The sequence below is a fragment of the Chenopodium album genome, chromosome 3, assembly GCF_948465745.1.
Source record: "Chenopodium album chromosome 3, dcCheAlbu1.1, whole genome shotgun sequence".
Lineage (NCBI taxonomy): Eukaryota > Viridiplantae > Streptophyta > Magnoliopsida > Caryophyllales > Amaranthaceae > Chenopodium > Chenopodium album.
The window spans coordinates 4,688,451-4,711,568 of record NC_137836.1 but is presented as its reverse complement, the minus strand read 5'-3'; the positions used below and the strand labels follow the sequence as shown (position 1 = coordinate 4,711,568).

At 34.8% G+C, this 23,118-nt stretch overlaps 2 protein-coding genes across 2 annotated transcripts; one reads left to right on the top strand and one right to left on the bottom strand.

The window, feature by feature from the left end:
• Positions 1-4,581: 4,581 nt before the first annotated feature.
• LOC145623739 (vacuolar protein sorting-associated protein 55 homolog) lies at positions 4,582-10,693 on the bottom strand. The gene is made up of 5 exons (XM_081676604.1): positions 10,608-10,693; positions 10,471-10,522; positions 6,476-6,515; positions 6,304-6,388; positions 4,582-5,049 (listed from the first exon to the last, which is right to left on the bottom strand). Exons 2-5 carry the CDS (start codon positions 10,483-10,485, stop codon positions 4,866-4,868), a joined length of 324 nt encoding a protein of 107 aa, XP_081532730.1. The 5' UTR covers positions 10,486-10,522; positions 10,608-10,693; the 3' UTR covers positions 4,582-4,865.
• A 7,518-nt stretch (positions 10,694-18,211) lies between these two features.
• Positions 18,212-19,096, top strand: LOC145624749 (uncharacterized). Its single transcript, XM_081677841.1, has one exon. The coding sequence runs from the start codon at positions 18,212-18,214 to the stop codon at positions 19,094-19,096; it is 885 nt and encodes a 294-aa protein (XP_081533967.1).
• Positions 19,097-23,118: the final 4,022 nt, after the last annotated feature.

Genomic DNA, 23,118 nt, shown 5'->3' with positions numbered 1-23,118 from the left:
ATGTCTTGTGTGACATGCCCATGCCTGGACGAATTTAGTCGGTTTTAATCCGATTTCTTTCCTTATTCTATCCTATATTTTAGCCTTCTTATAAATACTCTTTAGCATTATAATTTCATTATCTATCATCTTAGAACCCTAGTTTTCTCTCTAAACTTTATTTTCATTGTAATTCAAGATTATGCACTCAAGTTTCTTCATGTATCTCTCATAATTCAAGATTTGGTATTTTCTTATTCTTTTTAATTCCTTTTATTATCAATTATGTTTTCTGTAATTCTTGTTATTGTTTTCATTAATATGTGCGAGTAGTTTCCCTATTCCAAGATCTAGCAGAACCCGAATATGATTGATGCATGAATTAATTCTTTAAATTCTCTAATGATAATTGCAATTAATTTGCTTAATTGATTGTGCTCATGCCAATACTAGATTAGGGATAATTGATATTGTTATTAATCCATGGTTTTAATCGCAACAAGAGTTGGGTTTTGACGAATTTGAATAAATCAATTAAGGGTTTGAAGTTCATCACGAGAGTAGTTGAATGGATGATTAAGAAGTTAGAGTAATGTGCTTAAGGTTTTTAATTTACATGATTCCACTGAAGTAGGCTTGATTGTAATTAGAGAATTGAAGCCATTGATAACTCGGGAGAGACCATTGGTACTATTCAGGGATTACTTTTCCTCTTTAATCAATTGAATTATGTGTTAGGGGTAGAACGACTATTGCATTAATTGTATTCGTGGTGATGCTTGATCTTGGATGTTTTTAGCATTGATTTGTCATATTGTTTAGATTTAATCGTTTTAATTAGTTCTTTAGAAATTGATTCTTACTTATTTGAATTCGTTACTTGCTTAGTAATTGCTTGAGTTGATTTAATTAGTTGAACCATAGTCTCTTGGGATCCGACTCTTGCTTGCCTGTCTACATAGTAGTGGTATAGTTAGGTTTATTTTTGTTAGGCACGCGACACCCCTATCAGGATGTTTTCCTTCTAATTCATCTATCTGTATTCGAAAACTTGATAACTTTTTCACCAACGAAATAATTTCACGACAATCCATTAGATCTAATATCATGGATTCAAAACTAGGATTTTTTTCCTTCGAAAAGAGGAGATAATCCTTGTCTTTCGAAGGAGGTCGAAAAACCCTTGTCTTTCGAAGGACATCGGAAACTCTTTCTTTCGAGGGAGAAAAGTTCCTCCTTTTTAGGAGGAAGCATTATTATAAACCTAAAAAAAACTTTAAAGAAACAAGAATTGGGGCTTTCCACCGGTTAAAACCGATGGAAGCCCGTTCAAAATTCAATAATGGAGGCTAGGGTTTTGGAGAGAGGGGGAAGGAGAGAGGAGAGAGAATTTTTACTCTATTCTACATCTTGTAGGCGTACTACTTGTTTTTATTGGTTGACTTTATCATAAATTTTAATTTTAAATAATAGATCAAATTTCATTATATACGAGTAATAATCAATGCAAAAGAAGTGGCACGCATATGGTACACAAATGGTAAGAATGAAAATTCACCCTTCAAAATAGGAAAAATGGAAATAAATAATCTCACCTTTGCGTGGTCCGACAATAATATCCTACCTTTTGATTATTACGAGACAATATGTCATTTTCTTTTTACATACCATGACTTGTTGGTAACCGTTTTTTTGTAGGCTATATGCATGCCACGTGACAATTTTTAATAGGTTTATTTCATTTTTTTAATAAAAAAAACAGTCAACAAGCCCCACCGTGAAACCCTTGTCCTACCCCAGCCACCACCAAAACCGGTCGGCCACCCTCTTCAACCTCCGAAAATGGTCGGCCGGCAGCAGGGTTGAGTTTATAGGGTGTTTAAGGGGGGTTTTCGGGGTGGTTAGGGAGGTTGGGATGGAGTTTTCGGCGGCTGGGATGGAGCTTTCGACTGGTTTTCGGCGGCTGGGTGGAGTTTTTGGCGGTTTTTCGACGTCTGGGTGGTGTTTCGGCAGGTTCACGGCTACTAGGTGGGGTTTTCGGGGTGGTGGATTTGGCCTATGGTGGTTATGGTGGTTTTGGGGGTGATTTCGGAGGTGGGTTTTGTTCGAAGGGGTGGTTTTTGATATTAGGGGGTTTCGGCCAACCGTTTTCAGCGGTTTAGGGCGGCCATCAGTCGGTTTTGGGTGGAGCTAAGGTTAGGGTTTCACGATGGCTGGTGGTGGTGGGCTTTTTCTTTTTTAAAAAAAAATTACATGTTTTTTTTATTTTATTTTAAACTTTTTATTTATTTTTACCAATTATTGTGCAACACGTGGCTTTAAAATAATAATTAAAAAAATATATATTTTAACATGTTTAACAGGTTATTAGTAAAAAGGTTTGTTAAAAGAAGATGATGTACAAAGGTGAGATTGTTATTGTTCGACCATGCAAAGGTGGAATTATTTATATTCATTTTTACCTTCAAAATATACAAATCTTAAAAATATTTGACTTGCCTATATCTTGCTTGATTTTTCTAACTATTGTGGATTTATTTTCTGGAGAAAAAAAGTTCCTTTTTTTTTTGGTGTGCTCTCTTCTTGTGTCATTGTTGTAGATTCAAGACCTTATATCTTCCATAACGTCTAATAATAATTAATTGCTCCATATTAAAGATTCAAACTTAGAGCCTGTTCTTTTCAGTTTAATTGCAGTTCGGTTCAGTTTCCAATTTCCTTCTCTCATAAACAATTCATTTCAGCTCTATTCAATTCAATTCAATTCAGTTCAATCCCAATCAGTTCAGTTCAATAAATCAGAACAACCCTTTAATTGCTCCTTATTTAAGATTCAAACTTGTACGTGAAAATAATAAAGCAAGTGAACACTGACTTGTCTCTTAGTTAGTTACTCCCTTCGGCTTTTTTTTTATTATTATTTGCATCTCTTTCCTTTTATGGGTGTTTTTTTATTTGCATCACTTCTATATATAGTAACTTTACACTATATTTTATTATTTCTCTCTCTTATTTTAAACCCTACTCAAATTAATTTATCATTTGTCAATCTCATGGTCCCCACTACTCTCTCACATACTTTTACTTTCATGGTCCCCACATTACTTTTACCATAATAAATTATTCATCTACTTACATTATTAATTCATTCTCCTAAAACTCCGCGCACTTGCAAGTGATGCAAATAAAAAAAAATAATAAAAAAATAAAAAATAAAAAAAAAACAAAACAAAACGGAGGGAGTATTTAATAATCATGATTAATTGATTTTTAATAATTTGCATCTCTTATAGTCACTTATTTTTCTATATTTATTGTGTATGAATTATACTTTGTATGAAATAGTGCAACAATGTCTAAAATAATCTTATTAAAGATTATGAACTAGATAAATACGTCTAAAATAATCTTATCAAAGATTATAAACAAGATAAATATTGTTGGAGATTGTTTGAAACTTTTAATAATGACCCCATTTCTTTAAGAAAAAATTACAGTAGTTTAAATGACGGTATTTCACCAATTTACCTTCACAAATCTTAAATAGAGTTTAACCCCATTTAATTTAAACTTTTGGAAACTACTACCTCCGGTTCATTTTACTTGCAACAATTTTCATTTTGGGGTGGTTCAAATTACTTGCAACAATTTTTTTTTCCTTATTTGGTAACTTGTGGCCTATAAAATGACATATATGCCCTTACTTTTTTTCTTAAACACCCTTATTAAATTACAAATCTGATTTCATTAAATTAAACCCCAACCTTAATTAATTAAACTCTCATCCCATTTAATATTCTCTCTCCTCCCCCAACCCCATTTTCATGGTGGCTTCATGGTGTTACGAGCGGCGGGGGGTTGTAGTGGGTCGGGTAGATCGGCGGGTTTCGTGGGTTAGTTTTGTGGGTTTGGTTTCATGGGTTTGCTGGGTTGGTGAATCGACAGTGCTGGGTTCGTGGTTGCAGATCGGCGGCGGGGGGTTGCAGAGCGGCGGCGTCGTGGGTTTGATTCGTGGGTCAGGTTTCGTGGTTTCAGATCGGCGGGTTTCGTGGGTTGGTTTCGTGGGTTTGGTTTCATTGGTTTGGTGGGTTGGTGGATCGGCAATGCTGGGTGCATGGGGTGGTGGTGGTGGGTCGGCAGGTCGCTGGGTTCGTGGGGTGCTGGGGTTCGTGGGTTGCTGGGTACTGCCTGGGTTCGTGGGGTGGTGGTGGTGCGTCGGCGGGTTGCTGGGTGCGTGAGGTGGTGGGGTGCGTTCAACGGTTTATTGGGTGTGTGAGGTGGTGGTGGTGCGTCGGGGTTTGCTGGGTGATGCTTGATGGTGTTGGTGGTGGTGGGCTATTTAATTTATTTAAGTTTGATTTTTTTTTTTTTTTTTTTTGGTTAGATTAATATTTAATCACATACCCTTATTTTTCCATAATCATGTTTTCAATCTTTTGCCTTGGTTTCCGAAAACTTGTACTTTATTGCAAGTAAAATGAATCGAAGGTAGTATCAGAAAATATGTAAGAACTTCAGAAATTAAGTTAAGTTGACTAGTTCAAAAAAAAAAAAAAAAAAAAAAAAAAAAAGGTTAAGTTGACTAGTTCAATCTTGGTAGAATGAGAAATCTTACTTCAATTAAATACCACAACATTGAATTGATACATTAGTTGAACTTAACAACTGAAAAAGGTAGGAAATAAGTTTATACATGAATTAGTATGTTACTTTAATAAACACCACAACCCAAAATATACATTTGCTTGACATGATAGCGTAAATTACTAAAGCTTTTTATGTACTAGTGTACAGTCATATCACACCATTTTTTCCAACAGCTACCGACGGATACCAAAAGCCTCCTGCTTCTATCAACTCCAGACAGCTCAATATTTCATTCATTCCTACCAATCGTCATCAAGACTAGCACGGTGAAAACACAAGACAGTACAGACAAATAAAAAGAAAGATGCTAATTCAATGAGCATCGCTCCAGTCTCTATCAGATGGGCATGTCTAAGAATCATAGGAATTGCAATGCTTCCCACGGCGGAAGCTCCCGTCAAGAACTTGGCAGCATCTATCCAACTGCAAATAAACACACATAGAGAATAAAAATGGAACTCTAGCAAAGAGTCAAACAATATGCAATATGCTGCCAGGCATCTAGCATGTACCCACATATAGTGAAAACGTAGACAACTGAATAACCAACAATAATTCATGAAATATACATAATGCTCACAAAAACATTTACCTATGGGTCATATAGGCACATAGCAATGTAAAACCTATCATATTTAAGGCTAGCTATAAATTTCATTCCGAGAACAATAAAGGCTAAAGGAAAATAACATTGGCTTCAACATAATTGCGGTAAAATATTACGAAGCTATTCCCTCACTTAATTCTAAATATCGACACCTTAAAGAATAGGGCATGCTTGATTTCTTCTTATCAAAACAAAAATACACATTATTCACCCTCATCATCTTAATTACTCTCCATACATAATTGCAAAGCATCGAATCTTATTGAGTCCAATTCTTCTATTCACAGTGCAAAGGTGTTCTAGGCGGATTATAGTGATACAATTACCAAAGTGTATAACATAACATTTTTTGTAAATATTGTGAAATTGGAAATAATACCATTAAGAAGTCAAAATATAACTTTCCCTCTATCTCTCTCTCTCCTCATGTACCTTTCCGTCAATTGATTTTCTCTCTATCTCTATCTTCCCTATGCCTTTCCTTCTGCCGAGGCGCCAATGAGTCCCATCTTCTCCATTGTCTCACACCCACATAGTTAATAGTGTTTACAAAGTATCTGACATGATTTACTAGTTTGCCCATTGGTTTACATGTGCAAGTAATGAATAACTGTAATCAATCCAGGTTTTTTCATAGTGTAAACTAAATAGGGCTTTACAAGGACAATATACGTTATCAATTTAATTCTGAAAAGGGGACAGACAGACAGCTCATTATAAACACAGCAGACTCAATTTAGTCTTTCATTACAAGATGAAGACATTCAAAAGTTCTGTAAAAGTCATCTTGCACACCATGAAACCACCAATGTCTACAGGCTACAAGGCTCTGGTAAAATATCTACATATCATCAATAACATATTAAGCTATCAAAAACAATATGCTACATGAGCTGAAGTTAGTCAATTCACCATATATTCTAGGCTTGCCATACTTTCACACATACTTTCACCTAACACAGATACAGGTATCCCAAACCACCACTATCTGAGCAGGCATATATTGGACACCATTACTACAAAATGCCAATTGATGATTTGATGTAATATAAAGTGATAGTCAGTCTTACCCTCCACCATCTCGACTTACTAAGAATTGCGTGGAGCCACCTCCAAAGAACATGCATGGCATAGGAACTACCACATACATTAGAGCTACAAGAAACATAACAACCTAGTCATCAAAATGCAATGCAAGTATAATCAAATTCTGTTCTATAATGTACAGACACCAGAACATACCTGACAACAAAGGCCACCAGTTACTGTAAATTGCACAAGCCTGCAACAAATAAACATTAGTCAAAGAATTTTAATATATCAAGCAGAGACTGGACAAAGTGCAGTTGCACAAGACAGATCTGGAAAACGTGTATAAACTATCAGAATAGAGCCGTCCAGTCAAAATTAAAAAGCTTATCAAATCATGACTAGTATCAGTGGAACTGATATAGTAGCTAATCAGCATCCTCTCAATTTATAATACAATGGACCAAACCAAACACCCCACTAATAATATTCCAATTCATCTCGTGATGAAGTGACCTTTTCAACCGAGGGTCAAATAAACTCCCAATAAAAGCTGAATATTTATTAGTAGAAAATCCCAAATAATATGGGATACCTTAATGAAATGGTACTAACACCACAAAAGGGCATCCCTAAAGCACAATTTGGATGGACAAATCTAATGATAAGAATTTGAACACTTTTAAGAACTGCATCATTGTTGAGACTTTGTAACTATCCAGATCGCTGAAATCTAATGATAGAGAAATCACTCTTAGTTTTAAGATAATAATATCATACAATTACAATAACACAGCTAAAGAGGCTTTACAAAATATTCTAAATTGACCTTTATATTTTTTATTTATTAAAAGAATAATGATAAATTGAAAAATATATTCTTAGATCAATCTGTGGCATTCAATAAGATGAATGCAATAGACAGCTCATATTCACTTGTATGGAAATGTTGCTCCCAAATTTGAACACAGAAGATATAAGCATTGTATACTGTAGACGTAGCAAATTCATTTTTCCCTTAAAAACGATCAACGGGGCATAAAAAATGAATCCAAAAGCAGCGACCCCCCCCCCCTCCCACAAGAGAAGAACACGTTCTAGGTGAGGCATAATTGGGGACGTACTATTGATCTTTGAAGATGAAAGATGACCCATTCTGACCTCATGAAGAAGTAATACTTATTTTTCATAGGCACGATGCATCATACCTAAGCGTGTTTAGCATCTTAATGTATTTGGCAAACAATGTTAGATCTAAGTCGAAATATCTAAACTTTATTGTGAACTTCTTAGCAATTCAACAAAAAATTTATTTTTGTTATCTTCAAGGAACACAAGATGTATAGTTGTTCATTTATAAAAATAATAATATATTAAACAGATTCCGCTACATCATCAAACCATACAAAAATGAGCCTTTTATGAAGCTGGACAAGAGTATGTATGTCTCAAGTCAATAAAGAAAAATATACATGAGGATTAAGGGATAAACAAAGTAATAGAATATATGTTTATGGAGATGATATTGGTTGTATAAAGTAAATAAAGGGTATATCACAGGGATAAAACCAAAAACCTATAACAAAAACTCTTGTTCACACATAACTTTCACATAAGACAAACTTCCAATATTTTCAATCAAGTGAATATAGTTAATTAGGTTCATTTCATCAAACTAAGTAATTGGTACAGAAAACTGGGATGTGTCGTCATCATGATCTATGTTAACTTCAAAGGAAATATTATACGTATTTTGCACTCACTAAACTCTTTCCCTTTTCTCTAGACAAAATTTAGGCAATATACAAGAGCATAAAATAGATAATAGCACTTTTTTCCCAGCTATGGCTTTATATCATAAGGTTTTACCTAGCAAGGATTTTAATAAGCAACTAGTTTTAAAGGACCCAATGGTCGGACCACCTAAGCCGCCAATACGCTTCCAATATCAGAGAAAGGGAAAGCACGGCAAGCAAGTCTTTCAAAAAGCCACATCACAAGCAGTGGAGGCAAAAGTGGCGCAACTGCGCAAGAGGACAATCCAATTAATGTCTGATTTTCTGAAATGGGAGGATGAGTGGAGCAGTGTAGTAGCATTGTAATGTTGAATGAGACGAAAACAATCAAATGTAAGTTGCTTTTGGTAGTTTTGCATTGGATATATATTGAAAGTTGGGTAGTAAGAAAGGCATGTGACTAGACTTGTGTATTTGAGATTTGTATCCTCAAGAGTCAAGATACTTAATTAGAGAGTTGTAACCTAAAGTTACTATAAACCATTCAATCAAACTATTATCTTTTGCTAGCTGATTTTCTTTGTTCTATCTTAAACTCGTGTGTTTGTGATGTGGATTGTTGAATCTATCACACCACTAGTACCTTATTAAGGATGGACATTCAAGAGGGAGCACTTTTGATAAATTGGACAGTGAAGTGAATGTCAAATATAGCACAATAGTGTGAGATGTTTTACATAGCATAACAATAATTGAATACGCTAGTGATGCATAGTAGTTTATTTACTTTTTGGAAAACTATTTGAAGAAGGTATACAGCCTACCTAAGATTCATAACTTGAAAAGGCAATCTCCCAAGGATAAGAAATTATATTTAAATCATAAAACTCCTTGTAGCCCTTTCACAAGTACTCCATTCCAAGATAAGATCTCAACAATTGCAACACCTAACCTGACTAAAGTTATTGACATCAAAGGACATTTTTTTTTTCCATTTTTAAAATTAACTTTTAGTTTGCTCATCAATGTCAGTATCTCTTTATCTATATTGCACTAAAAGAAATGAGTCCAAATTCCACACATTCTTCTATATGTCACCAAGAGATTTCCTTAGGATAGGAGTTGCTTTTAATTTAAAAAAGAAAACCTACAATCTCCTATAATATTTCATACTCCTTATGCTTTATTCCCTATGATAATTTCGATGTTCTCAAAGTCTCAAGAGTTTCCTCCCTCCCCTACACACTTCCCTATCTATATAGTCCTTTAGCCATGCTTTTGCTTACCAATCCATAAAGCTCTTCCCATATTTACTTCGTTTCCCTTTTTTTTTTATTATTATTATTTTCTCAAAAAAAAAAAAATATTAGGGATAAACTATTATTTTACCCCGACTTGACCAACCTTGTAAGGGAAAATTTATTATTAAATGCAATCTGTCTCCTCAAAAAGTAGTTACAAGTATTATTTAATATTACTTTTTCCGAGGTATGTGGATCATAGAAGGTGAGAAGAGACTTCATGGTATAGAGGAATACATTTAGAATGCAAAAAAAAAAAAAAAAAAAAAAAATCTTTAAATAATAAATTCCAATATTAAAGAAAGACCTATAAAAGATTTTTTTCTCACTTTTTTTTTTATAGGGACGACTTTTGAAAGTAAAAAAATATAAAGTTGAAGTTGATTTACCCTCCCATTACAAGTAATCGATCTCCCCATGGCTTGCCTACTTAACCCACCTTTGACATCATTTCAACTCACAAAGTTGGTGTCATAACTCAAAACTCAATTTCCAAATCCTGGGAGCACATGCTATTCTCTTTTTACCTTCCAATTTTTCATTGTTTTTCTGATAGGGTTGTATGATAACATAGTTTTTTTTTTAAAAAAAAAAGGCACATCCATATTCCGCTTATTTGTACAAACTAATCAATTTAATCTTCAAAGCACCAAATAATAGCTCTCAAGTCTCAACACGCAGTGGATTTTCATAATACGAAACCACAAAAGAAAAGTACAAAGGTAAAACTATGCGGAAATGATAGTTCAACTCTACATTTTAACTCAAGAACCCTCAAAACTCCTCTCTAGGTATGACACTTAAACACATTATTTTGGACCAAAAACAAGCAAAATTTTATAAATATGGACACACGTGACACTTGGACACAGACATGTGTGATGTGTTGAACTTGTATGGTCGCATACTATTTGCTTACAATATCTTACTAGGATGAGCAATTCTTAAAATTGCAATCTCATATTAGTAAAAAAACTGTGGCATATGCACCAAAGGATACATTGGATCCATCCAAACTGAAAATTGATCACCCAAAACTAGAAGAAATAAAGCAAAATTACTTAAGACAGAAACATCAATTTGAAGCAAGAAGCGAGAACTAAGTAATGTCCACAAAGCACTCATCTAAACCCAAAACACAACTAAATAGAAACTAGTCATGAAGCCATACCAGTATCTGCAACATGATACTGACGGAGAACGTAAAGGCAAGCCCACAAAGCCTGCAATTACGCAAACTAAGTCAAAATCTTCGCTTTAAACAAATACAGATAATACAAAACAAGCTCCTAATAAATTGGCACTTACACTGCAGGAGAACGCAATGATCAATAGCCAGCAAGCCCACAATAATGCACCAAACAAGAAACAGTCAGCACAATAATCATCAGCTTTTTTTTTTTTTGGAAATATCATCAAGATAACATAGTACAGTAGTACAGTACAATATTTCTCTAATTTCAATCGAAACAATCAAGAAAATATATTCAAAATCTACCACCAAACTCTTGAAATTCGATGAAGAAAGAGAAACCCTAACTTTCTTCACCACCAAACTATGAACAATTCACAACTCCAACATTATGGTTCAACAATTCAGAAACGAAATAGCAAGCATATATGACCGAAATTTGAATTAATCATGCAAAAAATTTAAAATTGGATCAAATTCAAAAGAATTAAACAGGAATTTAGGAGATAGAAAACGATTATAAAGGAAAAGAAATGAACCTTCAACTGTCATCGCCATAATTGAAAGAATCTGATCAAATTATCAAATTGAAATTCCGTAAATTGTGAATTAAAAGGAGATCAAATTGTTTCAAGATTGTAATCGGGAAATTGTTGCGGAGTGAACTGTGACATGGAAAGGTAAAGTCACCCCCAGCTTTGTTTGGTTCAATTTTAGTCGTGAAAGGAAAGGGCATGGAGATGGAGAAAATAAAGGTTTAACACTTTAAAGTTTGTTTCTTGAAAGGGTATTCTTGTCTTTTTGGTCAAACAAGTAGGGTTACTTGTGTCATTTCAGTAAAACAGAAGTAGGGGTGTTCATAATTTTGATTAAAACCGAAATTCAATTCAATCCAATCCGAATCATCAATTCATATCGGATTCGAACATTAAATCGAATCGGATTGAATTGAAATTTTTTTGAAAATTTCAAATAATTGATAATTAAATACATGAAAATAATGAATCAAGAAAACATTTATTTATCTCTTAATTACTTAATAATCATGAGTAAATGATTTTTTAATCATTTACATGTCTTTTAGTTACTTATTAGTCTTTATTGTGTTGTTTATATGTGAATTATTGTATGAAGTATAAGTGCAACAATGTGTAATCTTATCAAAGATTAGGAATGAGATGAATATAGTTCATATCTAGGCCTTGCCTGGAATGAGGGTAATGGAGCTGAAAGATTAAAGGAGAAAATGTTACGGGGTTGCAACAGGTGCCTGGAATGGGGTTAAATATTTGGGCCTAGACTTCCCCCCCCCCCCCCCTCCCCCTTTTGGGGGTAATACATTACCCATGAGATTTTTTTCCATGGAGGCGGATGCACAATGCTCCGTGCATTCGTTTTCTTTTAAAAATGCGGAATGAACATTTAATTGTTCAGTAAAGAATATACAGTTATTTTTATAAAGAACACCTTGTTATTTATTTATTTATTTATTTTTTGAAAGAAAGAACACCTAGTTATTTTATAAAGAACATCACATATAGTTGTATTGTAATGATTAATGAACATATAGTTGTTTTGTAAAAAACATATAGCTATTTTGTAAATAAAAAACAAATTTTATATTCTTTATATATATCTAAAGAACATCGGTAATATTAATAAAGAACATGATAATTAGAGGTGGTCAACTTCAGCCCGACCCGATACGACTCGAAAATAAAGCGGATTTGGGCAACCCTAAAAATGCATTTTTAGTTAAAAATCCAAACCCGGCCTAAAAAAAGCCCAAAAAGCCCGCTATATTTTTCGGGTTTGGGCACGAGATATTATGTTAAGGCCCGACTCGACCCGAATTTTTGATTACCTATAGTGATAATTTAATGTAATGAACATTATTTTTTTATTCGACCACCATAATCTAAAGACAAAATTCAAAGAACATTTCAAAATAAACAATTAACATTATGTCACAAATAAAATTACAACAATAAAAGAACATGAAGATAAAGAACATTATTTAACATTGTAAAACATGTTCTTTTCACTTTAACTAAATGTTCTTTACATTTCTATACAATGTTCTTTACAATTCTATAACATGTTCTTTTCACTTTAACTAAATGTTCTTTACATTTCAATACAATGTTTTTTCTAGTAAATAGGTTAGATTTTTCTCAAAACTCTTTGATAACAAAAAAGATGCTTCTCTCTCTAGTTTGCAAAAACGCTCTCAAGGGTCATCAAGGACTCCCCTCCTTGCTTTGGCAAGGGGGCCTTGGGAACCTTTGTTAGTAATTTTGTAAGCTTTCTTTCTCAAATTGTTTTTCTTTTTACAGGTATTCAGTCGTCGAGTTTCGTTCGTTGTCCTGTCCTATTACCATTCTTTTCTTTTCTTTTGTTCTTTTTCCCTTTCATTCTGCAATATGGATGGCTCTATCCATAATGTCCGAATTCAAAGTTCAGATAACCTTGATGTTGAAATATTGGAGGATAAGGGAGAGCAAGGTTCGCTCTCTAATCATGCTATTCTCCCTATGGAGGTGCACGATCCTGTTAATCGTGAAGGTCTCATTAGTGATCTAATGATCCCTACTAACTCAAACTTGAGAGTTTCTCAAGAAGCGTCTCAAGAGGTGTCTCAAAGGGTGTCTCAAGAGGTATCCAAAGACAAAGATGTAGGGACACCTATGGAAGATGTTATTATGCTTGAGGAGGACAAGCTTACCTCTCCTCCTCTTTTGATCAAAAAGTCCTTTTGTGAGGCTGTTACTGCCTCATCTCAATGGTTTTCGGAGGCACAGAAAATTATCATTACTTCTTCTGAATGGGAGGATGAAGATTTACCTCCTCCTGATCCTTTAAAAGTTGTTTCTTTCCAAAAGGATACTTTAGCAAAATTAAGAAAGCCAAGGAAATTAACCTTAATGGGAAAATGCTTGGGCATATCGGTTAGACCTTCATTTATCACACAAAGGGTTCGAGCAATGTGGAGACCAAAAGGTTCTCTTGAAATTATTGATCTCGAAAAGGATGTTTATTTATTTAGATTTTCTATCCAAGATGATTATGAAAGAGCTATGTTAGGAGGTCCTTGGTTTATTCTAGATCATTATCTAATGTTAACCAAGTGGAAACCTAATTTTCGACCTTCGATGAACCCCTTTGATAGAATGACTGTTTGGATACGCTTTCCGGAATTGCCGGTGGAATATTACGACAAGGAAGCTCTCTTTGGCATAGCAAAATTGGCAGGTAATCCTCTCCGTGTTGATTATGCTACAGATCATCTAACTCGTGCTAGATATGCTAGAGTTTGCCTAGATATTGATTTAACAGTTCCTTTAGTTACCAATGTTTGGGTGGGTAATGGATGGCAAGCTATCGAATATGAGAACATACAGTGTTCATGTTTCTCTTGTGGAAAAATTGGGCATACTAAAGAAAAATGTAACCAAAAGGTGATTTTAGTTGATAAAGGGAAAGGGGTTCTTACTACCTCTATTTCTTCAGACAAAGAATTTTTAAGCATTGAAAAGTCTTCATCCCCCATTTCCCATGACAATTCTTTATCTCCCACTACCCATGGAAAGTCTTCTTCTCCCACTAACCATGAATTAGGGGTCTTGGTTCCCCAAACTTCTTCGGAATATGGTCTTTGGACTATTGTCACCAATAAGAAAAAAATCAATCAAGCTAAATCCACATTGAAAAAAAATCAATCTACTTCTCAATCTTCTAAACCAAACCCAATCTCAAAGCCTATTTCTGGCCCTAGGCCCAATCCCATTAAGCCCAATCCGACCTCCTCTATTAAGCCTAGTGCTCTTATTTCTAAAGCCACACCCTCTCAAAGTGTTGGCAATCCAAACAAACAGACTACTTCTCTTAATTCTTTTGCCCTTCTAGATTCCTCTTCTACTAGTGCTCCATTAAATAAATTAGCCATTAAAATAATGAATGGAAATGATGAGCATTTACTCAGAAATAATCAAAATAATCCCAGCAATCTTTCCCCCAAATTTCTATCCCCACACGCTTCACCTTCTTCTTCTATTGATCCAACCAAAATTCAGAATTGCCATTTGGCAACCTTCAACTCGGCTTCAACCATGGAAACACATGCAAACCCTTCGACTTCCCCTATATTAATTCATAACTCAGACTCCATGATCATCACCGAAACACAACTCACTGAAAAACAACACAAAGAAAACAATTCACATGGAGAAGAACAAAGCCAAATTAACCCCAATCCGACCACCCCGACGGACTGTCAAGATCTCACGAAGGGAGAGCTTAACTCCGCCGCCTCAACAACCTTTACCTCCGACTACCCTATCCCTCCCATCGTCAACCACCATAAGTCACTAGAGACTTCCAATCACTCCAACCCAACCAATCTCAATGCGCATTGTAATCCCCCGTATTTTTAAATATTTTATAAATGAAATTTTATTTTATTTATAATATTTATTTGTACTTTTCCGGAATTTAATTACAAAAGTTTCAAATTATTAATATTGGTCAAAAATTATTTTAGCACAAACTATTTTATGAACCTATGTTCTACAATTCATGATCATACAAACAAAGCCTAGTCCATTTCATTTACCTAATTGGCCCAATAATTTTATGAGGCCCAATCTTCTTACTTACCCTACAACATTCTCTCCTATAAATACCCCATTAATCCCCAAAAATTTCCCACACCAAAAGGTTAGTCATATTTTCTCTCTCCTTTGTTTTATTAATTTGTATAATTATAATTATTGATTTATGGATTTTGATTTTATTGTTTGAAAGTAATTTAATTAGTATCAAGTTGTATTTTGATGACTAAACTTTATAATTTCAGATTTTATAAGTATCATAATTTTCAGATTTTGTAAATTTTATAACCTAGGGTTTTTAATTATTGAAAATCATGATTTTAGGGTTTTTATGAACAATTGATTTAGGGCTTTTATAGTAATGATGTTTTGAAATTTTGGTGATTATAACTAATGATTAGTTTAACTTAATTCCAGATTATTTTGAACATGTAAATTCGTGTTTTAGTTTTTAGATTTTCGTTCGTTAATATTAATCACGTTTTAATCCCGATCAGATTCTGAACTCATCCGATTTTGATGAAAAAATAGTGTTTTCCATGTGGAAACAACATTTTAAGAAAGACTCACTACCTTTGGTAGTGAACACCACCCTCTCGTGGCCAAATTCAGCCTCTAAATATGATTTTCGGGCAGTTTTTGATTTTAACGAAGTTTTTTTTTTTACTTAAAATATTATCCTTGAGTTTGATTAATAAAATTAATTATGTTTAAAGTTAATTAAACATAAATATATGTTTTTATTGAAGTTTTAAGTGTTGGAAATAGTTTCTAAGTACTACTTTTAATGTTTTATAAAGAGGGTTTAATCACCCATTAAAAAGGGAGATTTTTAGGGGTTTTTATATAATTTTCAGATTTTTATTAGACTTTGAACTTGCTGTAATTTCATGTATAAGAGTGTATTTTAAGGTTTTTATGAAGAAAATTTAAAGAACTATATATAAGCCTTTAATTTTAACTAAAGGGAAGGTTTTAAAGTGTTGTTTGATTTGGATTTTGAAGGTTTTAAAGTAAGTTAGTATTGCTGTAAATTTGATTGATTGGGTATTGATTGAGATGTTATTATTTGGCTTAGGAGAGGAGTTTATTGAAGGTGATTTCTAGTTAGTAAAGTGGCATACCAATTCGTTTGCTCAAGGTACGTACAAGTTACGAAACCTTTCTTTTAGGTGCATGTTTAAGGACGACGGATCGAGAACTTAGTATCATGTATAGGGATGACTGAGTTAAATTGTTTGGTTATACATTGTGAATTTCGTATAACGTGCACTATTTTATATTGCAAGTATTATTTGTGCTCTAATTATGCAAGGTGCGCTTAGAGGCAAAGGTATATTATTGGTGTAATGATTAATTTATTACTCATTCATGATTATGCAAGCAGGATGAGTAAAGGAAGGATTTAAGTCTTCTAAGACGAGGTTAAGGTTTTGGGGTGCCTTATGCACTCAAGGTGTTTATACACCGAGGTAGTAAAGGAATAAATAATAAATGTTGCTTGCCACTAATAAATCAAGAATTGAAATTGAAAAGTTGTTTTACTTGATTGAATTGATATTGGATTGATTGTATTGTTATGCATATGAGTCATCACCAAGTCTAAACCTGTAAATCACGTAAAGTGCAAGATGGATGAGCAATAAAACTCTGGATTGGTGCACTTCTGGAGTAATGACAATCAGGGGTTGGGGTACATGGGGTATTAGCCGTGTACTTTTCTCGAGGCCGTCTGATCTACGAGTCTCTTATTTCAAATATTTTTCAAAACTAGGAGTTAGGTGAGATCTCATACTAACTACGGTCACGGAGTCGCGCCCGTGGTCGTTGGATGTTTATTGATGTTTCCGAAAGGAGGCATGGGGTTTTTCTTTTATTGATGTTCCAAATGGAGCATGGGTTGGACAACCTTGTCTATTGCGTAATCCAATGAATAAAAATAATGATTTACCTATTATTAATTAATGGAGTCTTAGTAATATAAATAGTTGAGTCGTGTGTTGAGTCTATAATTTAATGATGCATGATGATTGATTATTAGTAGCATGTTATGGATTTCTTAATTTATTTTGCAGCTTGTATGTACTCAGCTTTGCTGATTGCGTGCTTTGTGTGTCTTTCTTTGGTCATGGCCTTCGCCTTTCAATGACCCTGTGACGATCCAATTTTTACACTTGTAATATTGGGGAGCAGAATTACCACAGGTTCTTACACATGCAGCATTCATCGGGTTGGGGGATCTTGAGTAGAGAGTTGATTGTTTGCATTTTATTTCTTTTGCAAGTTTGAATTTATTTTAATTCGATTTTATTTGACACTAATTCTTTTGGGTTTGAATTTATTCGAACACTGGAATTAATCACTTACTACTTTTATTGGGTTTTGAATAAGGGCCTTAATGGTTCCAAGTTGTATGACTTAATTTGGTTTCATTCGTTGGTTTTGAAACTTATTTATAACTGATTTAGTTTTTCCGCTGCTATTTTCTGATAAAGCCTTAACGTTTGAACACGTGGTGGTAGCACGCCAGTAATTCTCTTGAATGTTGTTCAGGGTCCTCACAAATTTAAAGAGAGAATTATTGGGGTGTTACACGCATGCCTTTCCCTCCACTACTTCAAAATCACCACCCATTTCCGACTCAAACACCACCCCAATTTCCATTCCAGCCCACTCTCTCGTCGGCACAAATAACCAGCCTTGTTTTGACTCCTCCAACCCCTCCAATTCCTCTGCTATGGTCATCGATAGAGTCATCTCCGACCCCGGCCAAGATAGAGATGAGTTATAATACCTTACTACAAATTACCAGCCTGATGAATTCTCAATCCCACCCCAACCCTCCACCTCTTCCGCAATCAGCTCGGCCCTGGTTTCGACAGCAAGTGTCGTGGCCGAATTACCTGAATCACGACCTCGTTCCACCTCCTCCCAACCCCTAAATAATCGATCTTTCTTTGGGAAACAACGAGCAAAACCTAGAAAACCCAGAAAACCTTATGAAAATTTTCAAGATGAGAAAAGGGATAGTGGGTTTACAGATAGAGGTGAATTTCTAGGAAACACTGAACACAATCAGGGAGTTGGACTCCATGGTAATTCCGCTGAAAATGCACGACGTAGTTCGGATGACTCGTGCCATGCAATGGAAGGAATGGGATCGTTTTGGTATCCTTTTTTGCAAAGGCAAGCCGGTTCCGGAACTTCCTAGTCTTAACATGAAGATAGTTCTGTGGAATGTAAGGGGAGCAACAAGGAATGAATTTATTCCTCACGCTTGGGAGGTAATTGCAACTCATAAGCCTAGCATTTTTATCATTTTAGAAACTAAGAGTGATGGTTTACGTGCTGATAAAGTTGCTAATTTGCTTGGATTTACTGATTTCCAATTCATTAATCCAAATGGTCTAAGAGGTGGTATTTGGTTAATGTATAACAAAAATGTCGAATTAATTGATTATGTTGAAGGCCACACAAAAAATTATTTCCACGCTTTGTTCAAATTTAGTCCTGACAGTAAAGAAGTGCTCTTAAATGCGGTTCACGCTCCTTCTACTCCTGCTCAAAGGCATAAATTTTGGAATGACTTAAGAGCTTCTCTCCCTCCTAATAATACTCCCTGGTTATTTTTGGGCAAGTCGGGTGGCTTGAAATTTAGGCAAAGTCAGTGTGTCGATCTTAGTAAACTTGCTGAGGCTGCATGCATGGTGGACCTAGGCTTCTCTGGAAACCCTTTCACTTGGCATAATGCTAGGGAAGGTCTCGATCTCATTCAAGAACGGCTGGACAGGGCTTTGGGAAGCCCGAGTTGGCTGAATACCTACCCTAATACTCAGGTATCACATCTTGCTCGAACTTATTCTGATCATTGCCCTATTTTAATATCTATATTTGATAATCGTAAAGGTGGTCCATATCCGTTTAGGTGTAAAGCAGCTTGGTTGGAACATTATGATTTCTCTAAATTTTTTGTTCAAAATTGGGATTTTCCTTAAAGGCAGAACTGAGTTTCTTGGTAATATTAAATCTTGGAATCAAAATATATTTGGAAATATGACCAATAAAAAAAGGAGACTGGTGGCTAGGATTGATGGTATTCAAATTGCTCTATCAAAAAAAATTTCTCCTTTTCTTGTCAACTTGGAAAAAGATTTGCCTTTTGAATTAAATTAAATTTATAAAATTGAACGAATTATTTATGCTCAAAAATCGGGTTTAGATTGGAGGAAAAATGCTGATTGTAATACCAAATACTTTCATTTACTTGCTAATATTAAAAAAACAAGAGGAAAAATTTTAACTTTGCAGGATAGTGATGGTATTTGGATAAAAGATTTGGTTTCTCTTAAAGATATGGCAAGATCTTATTTTCAGAATATTTTTAAAAGTATTAGTATTAATTCTGATATGATGAATAGCTATCATTATCCTAAAAATAATCCAGCTTGTTCTGATCCTAGTTTTAGCCTGCCTCCTTCTAAGGATGAGATTAAATCTATCCTTTTTCAAATGGCCCCATTTAAGTCTCCTGGCCCGGATGGCTTACAGCCTATCTTTCTGCAAAAGCATTGGCATGCTCTTAGTTCCTCTATCACTAATTTCATTTCTGACTGTTTTATTAAGGGCTCTATCCCTAATGCTATTAATGATTCTTATATTTCCCATATCCGTAAGTGTGATTGCCCTAGTACTATGAAAGACTTTAGACCTATAGGATTGTGTAACTCTATTTATAAGCTTATCACCAAATGTATTTCTAATAGATTAAAGCCCATAATGGATAACCTTATAAGTCCCTTTCAAGCCAGTTTCATTCCTAATAGGTCTATTGAGGAAAACATTATTATCATAAAAGAAGTAGCTCATCATTTTAACAAAGCTTCTAATAAAACTAACCTTATGGCTCTTAAGATAGATCTCTCAAAGGCTTTTAATTGCTTGGAATGGGGATTTATTAAGGACACCCTTCTTAGTATTAATCTCCCTCCTAACATGGTCAATCTTATTCTTAGTTGTATTTGCACTCCTAGGATTTCTCTCCTTTGGAATGGGGAAATCACTGAGTCTTTCTCTCCTTCGAGGGGAATAAGACAAGGAGATCCTCTCTCTCCCTAAATTTTTGTTCTTTGCCTTGATCGGCTTTTTAGCATGATTCAAGATAAGGTTGACAATGGCTCTTGGAAACCTATTAGAATTGCTAAAGATATTAATATTTCTCACCTTTTTTATGCCGATGATGTCTTCCTTTTTGGTAAAGCTACCACTTCTAATATTAAAACCATGATGGATGTCCTTGATCACTTTAAAAGTATCTCAGGTCTCTCAATTAATATCCTTAAATCCTCGGCCATTTTCCCTAGGAAAATGAACCATAATGTCAGAAAATCCATTTGTGATGTTTGTAACATTACCAACACTACTAACTTTGGTAAATACTTAGGTATTATTATATCTCACAAAAGGTTAAACAATTTCTTTGGAATAGAGTTAATCGTTCTAAATATATTCCTAGGACCAATTGGAGGGTGGTTTGTGACCCGATGGCTAAAGAGGGCTTAGGTATTAGAGACTTAAAAAGATGGAATATTTCTTTCATGGCTAAGCTTGGATGGAAAATTCTTTCTCAAAATAATAAGTTGTGGATTAATATTCTAAAAAATAAATACCTCAAATATTCTAACTTCCTAGATTACATTCCTAAGGCCTCAGACTCGATTATTTGGAAAGATATTTTGGCGGGAAGAGATGTGCTCAAAAAAGGAATTATTGTGAATATTGGAGATGGTAAAGATACTTCCCTTTGGTATCATCATTGGATAGGTGATTGCCCTCTATATCTCATTCCTAACATTCATATTTCGGATTCTAAAGGTCATTGGCGTGTTTGTGATATTATCAGAAATAATAAATGGTATTTAGACAACATTATTCACATTATTCCCCCTAACCTAATTCCTTTAATTTTAGGATATCACTTGTCTAAGCTTGTGTCTGTTTCGGATAGATTAAAATGGACTTTACACAATTCTGGCCAATTTACTATTAAATCAGCCTATAATTCCACTTCTCCCCCCTTTAACCTTAATACTTCTTTTCTTTCCTCTTTTGGTTGGAAAAACTTGTGGAAACTTAGGGTCCCTTACAAGTATAAAATGCTCCTTTGGAACCTTATTAGAGACATTCTTCCTGTTGCTAGCACCCTTAAAAGAAAAATGAATTTCCTAGATCCCATGTGCATGAGATGTGAAGCTCCTATTGAGGATACTATTCATGTTTTCAGAGATTGTCCTAATTCAACTGCTTTTTGGTCATTGGTTTTTATTAAATTTAAATCTTTGAATATTGATTTGCATCTTTTTTACAACACTAATCTTTTAGATTGGTTGGATTTTAATCTCTCTAATAATACTTCATGGAAAAAGGTTTTCACAGTAGCTATTTGGCACATTTGGAACACTAGAAATATAGCTATTTTCGAACAAAAAATGACCTTTATTCAATCTACTTTTAACAAATTCTATGTTGACTATATTTGTTGTTTGAGAATAAACCAGGCTGCTCCCATCGATTCTCCATCTTCTTCTACTTCTCAGATTCCACGGCTGTGGGCCCCTCCGCAAAAGGGGTATCACAAGCTCAACACAGATGGTTCATGGATTAGTATTGATAATGCTGGTGGAGGAGGGGTAATTAGGTGTGATAAGGGTCTCTGGATTGCTGGTTTTTCTTTGAAATATAATGCTCTTACAGCTGCCTCTGCTGAGCTCTTAGCTATAAGAGAAGGATTGCTACTAGCTTGGGATAAGAATATCAAGTTTGTGGAGCTAGAAACTGATGCGGACAGCCTTAGCAAGATGTTGAAAGACCCCAAGTCCTTTGAGGATGGCGATTTGGGCAACATTATTTGAGATGTTGCTTCACTCTTGGAAAGGGATTGGGAAGTGTGTGTTTTTCATGCTAATAGATGCGTTAATTTTGTTGCAGACAGATTAGCTGTTATGGGCAGGACTAAGTACAAAGTTGGGGAAAAGGTTCCTTTCTCCTACCCACCTCCTGGAGTCTTCCAAACCTATGCTTTGGAAATCCCTGAAATGCAGAATCCATAGTCTTCTTATGCATCTTATCAGTCCCAATGCTGCTCTCAACAAAAACTATCTTTATCTTGCTTTCTTATATTTCATCTTCTTATGTAATAGGATTATCTTTTGATGTAGGATAAACTTGGATAATCTAGTGTGGCTTGCTATGCCCTCTAATTATCAATCTTTTGGTCTGTTGATTTCCTTCGACAGTTACTATCCTACTTTTGTGCTGATAGTTTCTATTAGTAACTTTATCATGATATAATATAAGCTTTTCCCTTTTGTGTAAAAAAAAATACAATGTTTTTTTCGCTTTTTTTTAAGGGTGCACCATGCGGATTGTGCATCCGCCTGTAGAAACCACGCATTGCATTACCCATGCCCCCTAGGGTAACAAATTACCATGTAATTTCTCAATCCTTCCGTCATCACCTTCTTCTACTGTAGCCTCGCCGTCAACCTATGATTCTACTGTTGTTGTCTTTCTCGCCCACCGCCACTGTACCCTCGCCATCAATCATCATGCTTTCGCCATCTATGATTCTATTGTCGTCGTATTTCTCTCACCGGGTATTTGTTTTGCTGCCGTCGATTCAAGTGTTTAGACTACTTTTGACGGTTAAAATTCGGCCCTAGCTAACAACTCCATATCTAGAGCTTTAATGGCAAAATTCCACTATTTTGAGCAAACATATGTGCTTTAACATTCGATTCATAGCATGTCTCTCTCATTCTTTTTATCAAATCTTCTCTTACTTTATTGGAGGTGATGGCTATTGGAAGTTAGTACAATAGAGTTGAGGCAGTTGAGTGTGGTGGTGGTTGGTGGTGGGAACAATCGATTTTAGTGAATGTGAGGTAGTTTGTGGGATTGGAGGTTGTTTCTGAGCTTGTGGTTCGGTTTGGTGGGGATATTTACCCATGATCCAAACCTC

Coding starts and splice junctions, on each gene's coding strand:
- LOC145623739 (XM_081676604.1), bottom strand. Junction 6,389..6,475: donor CTGGTGGCCTTTGTTGTCAG/GTATGTTCTGGT, acceptor TGTTTCTTGTAG/CTCTAATGTATGTGGTAGTT. Junction 5,050..6,303: donor GTAAGTCGAGATGGTGGAGG/GTAAGACTGACT, acceptor GTTTATTTGCAG/TTGGATAGATGCTGCCAAGT.
- LOC145624749 (XM_081677841.1), top strand. CDS start 18,212: ATGCACGACGTAGTTCGGATGACTCGTGCCATGCAATGGAAGGAATGG.